At 27.4% G+C, this 13,172-nt stretch overlaps 1 protein-coding gene across 1 annotated transcript; it reads left to right on the top strand.

Moving 5' to 3' along the window:
• Positions 1-4,667: 4,667 nt before the first annotated feature.
• On the top strand, positions 4,668-8,214 carry MTK (S-methyl-5-thioribose kinase). The gene is made up of 6 exons (XM_047306283.2): positions 4,668-4,985; positions 5,163-5,472; positions 6,042-6,216; positions 6,305-6,506; positions 7,443-7,657; positions 7,886-8,214. The coding sequence occupies exons 1-6, from the start codon at positions 4,800-4,802 to the stop codon at positions 8,049-8,051; spliced, it is 1,254 nt and encodes a 417-aa protein (XP_047162239.1). The 5' UTR covers positions 4,668-4,799; the 3' UTR covers positions 8,052-8,214.
• Positions 8,215-13,172: the final 4,958 nt, after the last annotated feature.

Raw genomic sequence — 13,172 nt, 5'->3', positions numbered from 1 at the left:
AATAGGGTTTGGTTTTTTAATTGCTAATGTAAAGCAAGATTATAATATTAAATAAATAATGATAACAATGTTATATATCTTGAGCATTACTTCTATGTAATTATCTACAGTTAATAATTTTTTAATTTGGATAACAATATAAAAATAATTTAGGTTATCAATGTATTTTAATTAAACTCTTGTATATAAATACACATAAGTTGAAAATACATTTAAAATTATGAAAGAGAGATTATCTACTGATAATTATAAGAGAATGAAATATAAAAATATAAATGTTTAATTAAATATAAATTTTAATCAACAGAATGATGATTAACTAATATTGTTTAAATAAACTCGAATATTAATTAAAATATAAGAAAATAAAACACTTATTTAATTAAAAAAAAAGTAGTAGAGGACAAACAGATTAACTTAATATAAAATTGCATAAGACACGTATATAATATTGGGTTACGTATTTTAAAACTTGTCAATAAAAAAAAAGAAAAAAGAAGTATTTTAAACTTAAATTTATAATAAAATATTTATTTATTTTAGAACTCCAAATCTTCGTAATGAATATTGTATTGTTCTCTTGTTCCATTGAGTTGTGTGTGCTCGTAGATAACACATATTGTATTTGTGTTAGATTATTTAAATCAAGAGGCTTTAAAGTAATTTTTTATTTATTTCAGAAAACATTTTTGAATTTATTGTTTTTTCTCTATTGAGGGTGTTCTTAGATTTCGATTTAGACCTATAATTGATTGGTTGGAATTGAAATATCTGAATTTAACATGTATAGTAAAAAAGTAATATGAATGGCGTTTGGGTGAAGGTTCCCTTGTCAATTCATATAGATGTTGCGTCCTTTGAAATGAGATGAATTTGTGAAGAATGAATAATTTTCGAAGCAACTGAGTTCGGAAGTTACATACAATTCCTTTTGCTTTTGGCGACAAAACCGAGTACGAGGATGCACCCATTGGAGGGAGAAAGAAAATTTCCATTTTCCAAAAAGAATATAGATTTTTTTAGTATATATATATAAAAAAGATATTCTCATTTGATTATTTGTAAAAATTCAAAAAAGGAGAACCATTTTTTCTCTTTTTAAAATTAAATATGAGAAGAATGACAACTAATCATTAATTATTACTGTTTGAGAATAAATATAAAACATGTGTATTTCTAACAAAAAAATTACACGAGACGTGACCATAAATTGTATCCTTATTCAAATAGTTATGAATCTATTCAAATATTTTTTTCCATATATAGTTCACTAGTTTAATTATTCTTTAAAATAAATACAAATAAATAAAATACATTTCAAAACTAATCTTTTTTAATATGAAAAAAAATTAAATAAAAACTAGAAAACTTTAGGTCTTCGAAAACAATGTCATTTACTTTCTTGTATTATTTTTTTTCATTTTCCTTCATCTCATCCTTTTGTTTATAATAATTATCTGCAAATGAAATAGATGAGTATATATCAAAAGGTATATATATAGCTTTATACGATTTATATAGCACACTTTCAAAAGGTTCATATGTTATACTTTTAAAGTAAATAATAAAGAAGACGAACCTTATGCACATGAAGCTGTAGGGTTCAATTGAGTTTTATGTGCGCAACTCATTTCAAATCTTATGGATTTCTCTTACTAGCTAAATCAAATGTCTAAAAATTCATAAAATTAATCTTAAAGGAATATAGGTCAAATATATACGCATGTATTACTATTAAAAATTATCTCATGTTTGCTGTAATAAAAAGAGTTTTACTTAATAAAGTTGTTCTACTGAAAATTAAACTATTAATTTAAACTTTAATATTCATAATCAAATTATTAGATCCTTCAACAATTAAAATAATAATACTTTTTTTTTGTGATAGTCAAATACCAATGGGCCTAGATTAGGCCCATTACTGATAGATATAATCAGTTATACTTCGATAAACTGTGGAATAAAGTAAATGACTTTATTAAGGGTACAATAAAGGAAGATATAAAAAACAAATCAAATATTTTAGTGAAGAAATCTCCCTTCTCTTTGGCTAGAACGCTTTTATTTATATTTTTAAAACTATTTTTAATCGAGTTATTTTACAAAATTACAAATATTAGTAATTATCACTTAATTAATGATTATTTTATAAATAAATATAATCAGTAATTATTTTATAATTAAATAGTCAATTTATGATGAAACAAAATACTTAATCATGTTATTGACAGGTATTCAAACTTTTTTTTAGCATTTCTTAATATTATAATTTTAATTGTACAATTTATTCTGTAATTTTTATTCTCAAAGAATTGTTGATCCTGATAATATTTGACCCAATTAATTCATCCTTAACTTAACTAAGCATGATATCAATTTTGATTTTCCAAAATAATAGACTATTTAATATATTTACAAAAGCAAAGAAAATAAATCATCACTACGGACTAAATGTGTAAAGTAAACTTTTACATAAATGAAAATCATAAGAAAAAATTATAAGGTCTGATTAAAAACCTAAAAGCCTGTAAGGAAAAATCTAATTATAGATCGGTATTGGGCCTGTTGATCTTATAAACATTGACCTATCATCACAATTTGTATTTTCTATAAAACTTGCATCTCATCTAAAATTAGTAGAGACGGGGAATGAATATCGCATTAGACGAAGATTAACGAGAGAAGAAAGCAAAAACTAAATAGAGATAAGTCATAGTTTAACAAATTAACAAGTCAATTAAGATTTGTTACAAAAATTGATATTTTTTTTGATAAAAACTAGAATTTGAAAATGTCACGTATTGATAAGTAAAAAAAATTCATCATAAAATATTCAAGATAAAAGTATAGTTCTAATCCAATAACAAAGATAATTTTCTTTCAATAAAAAATAATTTTTATATTGTTTCGACAGAATTTAAAATTCTAATATAAAACATTCAAAGTTGTCTGTTCCGATGGTGTTGTCTTCTCTTTTGGAGAGGGTGCCGGTGCCTGTAAAAGAATCCGACGCTCAAGTTAGTGACCTCGCATAATAATCTTGTAATCAAGATTAGTTATTAGAGTTCAAAGTTCAGTTCAAGTTATCTATCTTCCAAATATTTATAAATTATAATAAGCTTAGCGTTAAGTCTAACTCATTAATCACCCATAAATGAGATTATTAATTGTCAATAAATGACAATTATTTTCATTAACTCTCCCGCAGTTATTACTATTGATTACCTTAACGACTTTTTTTAACCATCGGTTCATTGACCTGAGAGGTATCATCGGTCGACCGATTCTTCTGCACCTCTACCGTTCGGTCGGCTATGAGCTCATAACACATATAACGATAATACAATACGTCTATAAATATATTTGCTGTCTTTATATAACAACACAATTGTTTAAGTAACTTAAAAAACCTTTAAAAAACCTCAAAAATATTAAACCCAATATAATTTAAACACTAAAAATAGACTTTAAACTTTTTGTACAACGAATAAACTGTGTAGCAACTTATTGCCTACCAAGTTTTATGGTTTAACTACAGTTACAATTATTTAAAAATTAAAAAGGAATTACAAATATTTTAATTTTTTTTTAAAACTATTTTATAATTGAACAAAACATGTTTAACACATAAAAAATTATAATTATTAGATTAAAAAAATTATATTAATTATTTTTAAAGTTTATAACAAACACATTTCACATCAAAATTTAAAAATTATAAAAATATTTAACAATTTAACTTGCTAAATCGATTAAATGACCATATATTTTGAATGTCCTACTATATTACACGGGTGAGGTTGACCACCGATCCAATAACTAATTAAAAAATTATGAACCTGTCACTACCTTTTCTTTGCATCAGTTTCGGTTTAACCAAACTAAATCTCGTTGTAGAATCCTCTACTTGCACTGGTGGTGGTATAACACTGAAAAAGAATATTTATATAAATATTTTTTCAATTTTAAATTACTCATTTATACCATATTGATATTAAAATAATAATCTTATTCATATATAATTATTATAAATAACTCTAATTGAAATTGCTGTGACAGGTTAATAACAACTTAATATTATTAGGATCTTTATATTTAAAATATTATGTATTTTAATTCTTAATAACTCTATAACGATCAAATTGTCTAAACAAATTGCAATTTTAAAAAGGACAATAACTTATAAACGTAGTAATATATTAGATCTGGAATTTGAAACATTTTATGTTGGTATTTCAAAATTCAAAATTTCAGGATTCTCCCAAGATTAACGAGGTCCACTACTTTAATACCCCACACTTATATATATATAAATTCTGTCCAGGTTCATTGCATGCCATTTTCCTTTCTGAAAAAAAAGTCTTTCAATCACTCTTACCTTTCTTTTTATTTGACTATTTGAAGTTACTGAATTATTCCAAGAAAAAATAAAGCATCGGATAATTTCTAAAAGTTAATTAATTTATAATTTATTGTATATTAAATTCTTTTAATGATAGTCAACAGTATCAATGTTGTGATAATGTTTTGAATAAGTATTCTATAAGATTCTTAAATAAAAATTACCACATAGCTTAGTTGATTAAAAAATATGACAATTAAATTTCTCAAAACAAAATCACTGTGTATATGGGTTTAGGTGGAGAATCAAAATGAAATTGGTGTGAAAAAAAAATTTCAGCTTCTAGCGTGCTTCTTCCAAATAAAGAATAGTAAGACGCACTTCAAAGATTCCATCAATTTGGGACTTGAGAGAGTACTATTGCTCCACTCCCTCCTCGCCACCATCGGCGGCTACCATGGTTTTCTCGGAGTTCCGACCGCTCGACGAGAAGACTCTCATCGAATACATAAAGTCCGTTCCTGCTCTCTCCTCCAAACTCGCCAACAGTTTCGATGACTTGTCAGTTAAAGAAGTCGGAGATGGCAATCTTAACTTCGTGTACATTCTTTCCAACTCCAAAAGTTCTCTTGTCATCAAACAGGTAACAGTCACTTTAACGATCCGAAACCCAAAGGCCTTATGCTCCAAGAAATCATGGGCAATATCCAATTTCGTTTCTTTTTCGTCTCAATGTTTCAAAGCTCAGACTTCTGTCTTTGGGGTTTTGAATTGTTTCAAAGCTCAAACTTCTCTCTTTGGGGTTTTGAATTTGTTATAGGCTCTGCCGTACGTTCGTTGCATTGGGGAATCGTGGCCTATGACAAAGGAGAGGGCTTATTTTGAGACGCTGGCACTGAAAGAAGAGGGTCGTTTGAGCCCTGAGCATGTCCCTGAAGTATATCACTTTGATCGGACCATGTCTTTGATCGCCATGCGTTACTTGGAGCCCCCGCATATAATCCTCAGAAAAGGGTTGATTGCAGGAATTGAATACCCTCTTTTAGCTGAGCATATGGCTGATTTCATGGCAAGGACACTCTTCTTCACGTCTCTGCTTTTCCGCTCTACTACTGAGCACAAACGAGACGGTATAACCTTACCCTTGTCACTTTATTGAGAAGCTAGACTGGGGAACTTCTAAAAATGTTAGGGTTTATAAATTGATTTAACTTACAAATGTCTGGAAGTATAAATTGATTTTAACTTATGCTAGAACACTGACTCATTTTGCCTCTCTTAATTCATTTTAGGTAATCTATTCCATGATCTCGATAACTGTTTCCATTTTAAGGTTCAGTCCCTGTTTGAGAAAAGTACTATTTTTATTTATACGGCTTTTTGTGACAGCTTATATCTGTCAGATTTTTTTATTATGGTTTTACCCACCAAAATGACCAAAAGCTAACTTTTATACTCGTGTAGGGATCTACTCTATTCTGTTTCCTAATTTATGAACTAAAATTTTAAATAAAGACGGCATGGACCAAGTAAATAGTTCAACATTCATTTTATTTTCTTGTACAATCAGTGTATCATTGTGAAATTTATCTATATTTGCTCCGAACGATATCCTCTTTTTGTGACTATAAGGGAGGTCTTACACATAATTTATCTATGGGTGTTACCCTTAATTTGAATGCATATTTGCTTCGTGCAGTTGCCGAATTTTGTGGCAATGTGGAGCTATGCAGGCTGACTGAGCAGGTCGTTTTCTCTGATCCTTATAAAATTTCCGAATATAATCGTTGGACTACGCCCTATCTTGACCGTGATGCTGAGGCTGTCCGGGAAGACAACCTGCTGAAGCTTGAAGTTGCTGAGCTGAAATCTATGTATTGTGACACACTTTTTGTACCCATTATATATAATAGTTTTGTTGTTACATTTTTGTTTGAAGAATAAGAATTTATGTTCCTATAGGTTCATCGAGAGGGCTCAGGCACTATTACATGGTGATCTACACACTGGTTCTGTTATGGTTACTGGTGAATCAACTCAAGTTATTGATCCAGAATTTGCATTTTATGGACCGATGGGTTTTGATGTTGGAGCATTCTTGGGAAACTTGATTTTGGCCTTCTTTTCTCAAGACGGATATGCTGATGAAACAAATGATCGAAAGGTGGGAACTCTTTTTCCATGTCTTCCGTGATCCTTACTTATCCTCTTCTTTGTATGCTATAGTTGTTACTTATTCACATATTTATCACATATTTATTGTTATTGTCCACAATCGAAGTAAAACTTAGACTCTTTATTTTTCAGTGTTGTACCTTTTATTTCACTCTGGTAGTTTTGTTTCATGACAGAGGCTTGTTTTCTTCAAGAGTCCTACATATTTCAAGACATATCAAAGCATTTGCACCAGCTATTTCTGATTTTTGCTGTCTCTGTGCTTATTTATAGTTCTTAATTTCGTGTATTGTTCTTTTGTTTTGTCTGAGGTGCCAATGACTCTTGCCTTGCTATCCTAAGAGAAGTATTCCGGTGTACTTATTGATGAGTAACCAGAAATATACCATGTGCTTTTTTTAGTCCAGCACTACTAACAAGTGAAGACTTGGTTTTGGGATAGAATTTTTTCATGTCTGTGTTCAGCACATGGTCTTGCACTTAGTACTTTTTAGGAGTTCCTTTCTCTCTTTCTGTTCTTTCTCCTGTTTGGACTTTGTTGAAGATTTCTTATCCTCGGACCTTGTACTTCTATTGGTGTGTTTGGATTTTCATTCAAGAGCACGAAATGGACATTCAAATTCATGATACCATACCCATGGATTGACTTGAACATGCTTGGAATTTGTGCTAATTAAAAACAAAGTGGAACATTTGGTTAGAACTGCATCTGTTGTTAGCTGAAGTACCATTTTGTTTAACCGTTGTATCTTCACCTCATTTAGGTGGCCTTTTCTAGTCACAGGAGTTACTGCATCATCACGATGCAGGGTTCTTCAAATAATGAGCTTTGGCATTTAAACTGTAATCCTAAATAATTGCTGAAGACCATTGATTGTAGTGGAAAATGAGTGTTATTCCTGATGTAAAATTCTATGTTGTGCAGGCCTATAAGGAGTGGATTCTGAAGACAATCGAAGACACATGGAACCTTTTCCATCACAAATTCACTTCACTTTGGGATGAGCACAGTAATGGTGCTGGTGAAGCGTATCTTCCAGCAATCTATAACAATCCTGAGGTTCAACTCCTTGTACAGAAGAAATACATGACAAATTTGTTTCACGATAGTCTTGGATTTGGTGCTGCTAAAATGATACGGTGAGACTTTTTCTCTCAAATTTATTTTCCTCTTTTCACAAAAAGATAATGTGAGATTGCAGATATATGGTATGTGTAGCTAAGTATGATTTCTTGGATTTTTTTTTGTTTATGTTAACTATGCCATTTAGCCATTCTTTTCTTTGTCATATAATTAATAACTTAAGCATTTGAAATGGTGATTGATATAGTATTGTATTTGATGGACATGTGTTACTTGATTGACAGGAGAATTGTTGGTGTGGCGCATGTTCAGGATTTTGAATCCATTGCCGATGCTGCCAAACGGGCAACTTGTGAACGCCGAGCTCTTGAGTTAGCTAAGATGCTTCTAAAAGAAAGAAGAAAATTTGAAGGCATTGCTGAAATTATTTCAACAATTCGGCAATACTAACATCAGCTTTTGCTACATCAATAATACTTTAATGGATCATGTTTCCCAACATGCCTTTTGGTTTTGTGTACCACTATATACCTGTTTCCGAATTCACCAAAAAAACATCATGTACGAAAAAATTATTTTTAGGAGAGGTTTGGTGAGAGATTTTTATATTTTATTCTCTATTTCAAGTTTATATAGCACATGATAAAACAGTAAATTAAAACAAAAATAATAGAAAAATATTTTAACTTCTTATACGAATTTTTTTTAAAATAAAGAATAAAGAAAAGAGTAGGTGTCAGTCCCCCTAACATTCAATTTTTTTTCCAGTTGATACTGTTATATGATTGAAATTTATATCCTTTTGTCATTTTCTTCTTATTTTTCAACTATAACAGTATGATATAACTGAAAATAAAAACTTTTAGTCAATAAGTTTAAATTTTTTTCACAATATTAGTGTTACTTGTATCGAATTAGAATATATTTTAACCTTTTCGTGGATCTGTGTCTTGATATGAACGAAAAAGTTTAGTAGTTCAAAGGCATTGTTATGAGAGAAATGTTTGTAATATATTTAAGTTAGGAAGAAATAATTGTTTCTTCTAATTTAATGGAATTTATATAACTTTCAGCCTATGCTGAGGTTCCAGCTATGACACTACTCAATATTAAAATGAAATAAAACCCAAACTAAATTTAGAGAATAAAGATTATAAATATTTTATTTTATAAAAAATTTATGTATCTGTATTCTTTACTAATTCAATACTATTTTTCATTTCACCCAATGAAAATAAATGTAAAATAACCACATTATTTTTAAAAAAAGAATGAAGATTACATATTAAATAAATAAATTTCAAAATATTGGCCCACCAATGCAGGGAAAATTGCATGATTAAGTTCCACGTATGCTATAAAAGAGATTCTCTATTTTATTTTTCTAAAATAATAAAATAAAATGATTTCAATTATGTATTTAGTGAATATTATTTAATATGATTTTTATTTAAATTTATTTTAATTATAATTTATGTTTTTGAAAACTATATATATATATATATATATATGTATGGGTTTGTTAGTACACTTTTTTTTTTCAATTGGTACATTTTAGCCATGTGTACCGGGTTTTAGTAGATAAAAATATCTTCATAGATTATAAGTTTTAAAGTCAGGGTATTTGAATAATTTTCATTCTCGAAACTAAAAAAAACAAGAAACCACCAAACCCTTACTCACCTCTCTCAAATCAGAAACACTCGTCTAACACTTATCTACCTTCCTCGCTTATCCAATTTGTTTCTTTCTCATCTCCATACTCTTTCTCACCCACACAATTCCAATGAAAGTGAAATCATTCGGATAAATCAACGCAATTGGGAGGATTCGATGAGAGAACATCAATTCAAATCCTGAATTTTCGAATTGAGAGAAATCAAGAATTGTCGCTATTTCTTATATTCATGAATAGGTTGGGGCAACAATATCATAAAAAAATACTTAAAAAAAAAACTAAAATACTGGCAATTTGAAACGAAATATAGTTTCAGATCCATGTATTCTTTTTGTACTATCTTTTTTGTACTAGATTCAATTAAATTGGAACAAAATCTTTAATCATTTTTCGAATTCTTCTTTTTTATCTTAATTGTTTTTATCTTTTTCTTAGATTCGAATCCGAAAAGAGTTATAAGTTAATTAAAAACAACCCTTGACACCGCAATTTGTTGCTTTCGCTCTGTTGGTTCATTTGTTTTCCACTTTAATAACAAAATAATCAAAATTGATGTGTGTGGGTGAGAGAGAGTATGGAGATGAGAGAGAAACAAATTGGATAAGTGAGGAAGGTGGATTAGGGTTAGGTGAGTGTTTCTTTTTTTTTCAGTTAGAATTACAGTAGGGATGACAGAGAAAATGTTGGAGTGGGAGAGATGAAAGAGAAATGATTGAGAGGAAAAGGGAAGGTGAGTAAGGATTTAAGAGTTTCTTGTTTTCTTTCTTATTGTGTTTTTGAGAATGAAAAATATTCAAATACCTTGACCTTTAAACTCAGAATCCATGATATATGAGATTATTTTTGTCTACTAAAATCCGATACACACAGACACACACACGCGCAGACACAAACACATACACACACACAAACACAGACACAGACAGACACACATACGCACACACACAGACACAAACACACACAAACACAGACACACACAAACACAGACACACACAAACACATACACACACAGACACATACACCCACACAGATATAGACACACATACGTTAATTATTATTGATTTGTAAGGGGGAAATTTATTCTTTTATTCCATTATAACTCAATTCATTTCACTTTCTTATTTTACTTATCTTTTTAAGGAAGTGTGTTTTTCAACGGGTTAAATATATGATAAAAGAAAATTTAATTATAAACCACTGAATGAATTAAAAAAGTTATGAATTAAGAATAAGTTCAGAGAAATTGATTATATATTATAATTTTAATTAAGAATTGTACATTATTTTTTATCAATAAAATGTAAGTTCTAAGAAGAAACGGATATGCACGGCCACGTCAAAGCATAATTACAGTGCTTTATGTGTAGATAAAAGAGAAGGTAGAGGTCGTCACGCCATTGACTTGGTTTTAAATGTATGTTTGTTTCTCATTTCCTGGTAATACGGATTGAAAATTTAGTGAAAAAAGAGTTGCAATGCAGGGAAAATTGCATAATTAAGTTCCATGTATGCTATAGAAGAGATCCTTTATTTTATTTTACTAAAATAATAAAATAAAATAATTTAAATTCTGATATTTAGTGTGTATTATTTAATTTTTATTTTAAGTATAATTTTGTTATTAAGATTTATAATGATTTTATTTATTTATTTATAATTATAACTTATGTTTCTGAAAATTATTCTGATATTAAACTATATATATATATATATTTAAATAATATATATATATATATATATATATTTTAAATTTATTCCATTATAACTTAATTTATTTATTTTATTTATCTTTGTAAGGAAGTGTGCAGGTTAAATATATGATAAAAGAAAATTTAAGTATAAACCACTGAATGAAATAAAAATGTTATGAATTAAAAATTAGTATCAGAGAAATTGATTATAAATTATAATTTTAATTAAGAATTGTACATTATTTTTATGAATAAAATGTAAGTTCTAGAAGGAAGGACATGCACGGTCATGTTGAAGAGTCAGCATAATTATAATGCTTTAAAAGAGAGGGTAGAAGTCTTCACGCCATTGACTTCGTTTTAAATGTATGTTTGTTTCTCATTTCCTGGTAGTTGTGGTGTGTATAGTATATGATTTAGTCCATTCTAGTGAGAAGTGTCAACAACAAAAAAAAATAATCATCAATCGTAAGTAAATAATTCAATATCAATTTAGAGATAAAAAGTTAAATATAATTTTATCAACTAAAAATAATTTGTTTGTAGTTTGTAAATTAAATTTATAATTAGTTTTTAATATTAACTATCAATATTTTAATCATTTATTATTATTAACTTTAAATTAGTCTTTAAATTTAAATTAAAAACTAATTTAAATACTAATTCTTTTATAATCATAAGCACAAAAACGTTATTTTTCATTAAATGTGTTAAAAAATACAAGTTAAATGAAGATTTATGATCAATGTAAGTTATACAATGCATGCTGGAGATAAGGTACAACCTGAAATTTGTGTAAAAAAACTTTATTGTGCTATTATTAGTTAGATAGATGAAGGATGGAGAATTACTTATGTTATAAAAGATAAGTATAGGAGTGATATTATTTTCTAGATATGTAAAATGTATTCTTTATAAATTATTGTTTTTCTAATTATTGAACATTAGGAAAATTTCTAAACTTTGAGCCTAAATTTATATTAAATAGAAATTTAAAAATTTTAATCATATATAAAAAAATTACAAGTTTATTATTTTAAATTTCATAGTAACAGAATATAGTTTAACTGGTGTTTTAATAATTATATGGTTGAATCTTAATTTATCTTTAAAATTTAAAAATAAATTATTAAAAAGTGTACTAGTCAATTTCATTAAACTATTCCAAAAAAAAGATTTAGAAGGTAAAATATATTTTAACACCCTTGTTTTTTTTTAAAGAAATTATTAACTATTGTTTTTATTAATATAATAATAAAATCCGTAAATTTTTATATTTATTTTTAATTATTATTATTATATTAATAAAGAGAACTGTAAAAGAGTATCTTTTTTTTCTTCTAAAAGGAATGTCAATGTATTTCTATTCAAATTTGAAACCTCTAACTTTTCAATGGTCTATCTATTTAACTCTCAAACCAAAACCCTTTGCACTATAAAGTTAAAGAAGTAAATCAATATGCACAATTGTTTGCGAATTTTAATTAATAATTAGGTTTCATCAATTATTTATGATAAAAGGAGAAGAGATCCAAAAGTTTAAGAATTAAAACAATTAAAGTGAGTTGAAGTAATCGCGATTTCATCCTTCACTGTTGAAATAAAGTTCACTTTATATAACTTAAAAAATAATAAAATATTAATAGTGGTAATTTATAAAATTATTATATGTGTTGAAACATCAATTCAATAAAACAAAATTGTTTGTTTTTTATATATTTTTTTAAAATCACTATATTTAAGATATTATCCGTTTTAAAATGTAAAATTCTTTTCATGATTTTATCATTAAAGAAAATCTTAAATAGTTGAAAGATGAAGTTGTATTGAATATAATTTGTTATTTATTTTTACTTGAAGTACTATGAGACAATTGTGTGGGTTGGAATAAGTATTCAGTGAAAACTAAATAAGTTTTAATTCTTAAATAGGGTTGTTAATGTTTCGACCTTAAATTCTTCATATAAGGTCAATCACGTATATGAGGAATTCTCTATTTTGAAAGTTAAAATTTTTATTACAATTTTATCATTGAAAAATATATGAGATTGCACGATGAAAGTATATTTAATTTAAATTGTTTTTTATCTCAACTCCTAAACAAAATAATAAGATCATTGAATGTATCAAAATAATAAAGTTAAATAAATGTTTAATTTATAATAAGATTCGAACGATGAAAGTTAAAAATATAAGTCATAA

The sequence above is a fragment of the Vigna umbellata genome, chromosome 8, assembly GCF_029865625.1.
Source record: "Vigna umbellata cultivar VRB3 chromosome 8, Vumbellata_1.0, whole genome shotgun sequence".
NCBI lineage: Eukaryota > Viridiplantae > Streptophyta > Magnoliopsida > Fabales > Fabaceae > Vigna > Vigna umbellata.
This window is presented reverse-complemented; position numbering and strand designations above follow the sequence as displayed.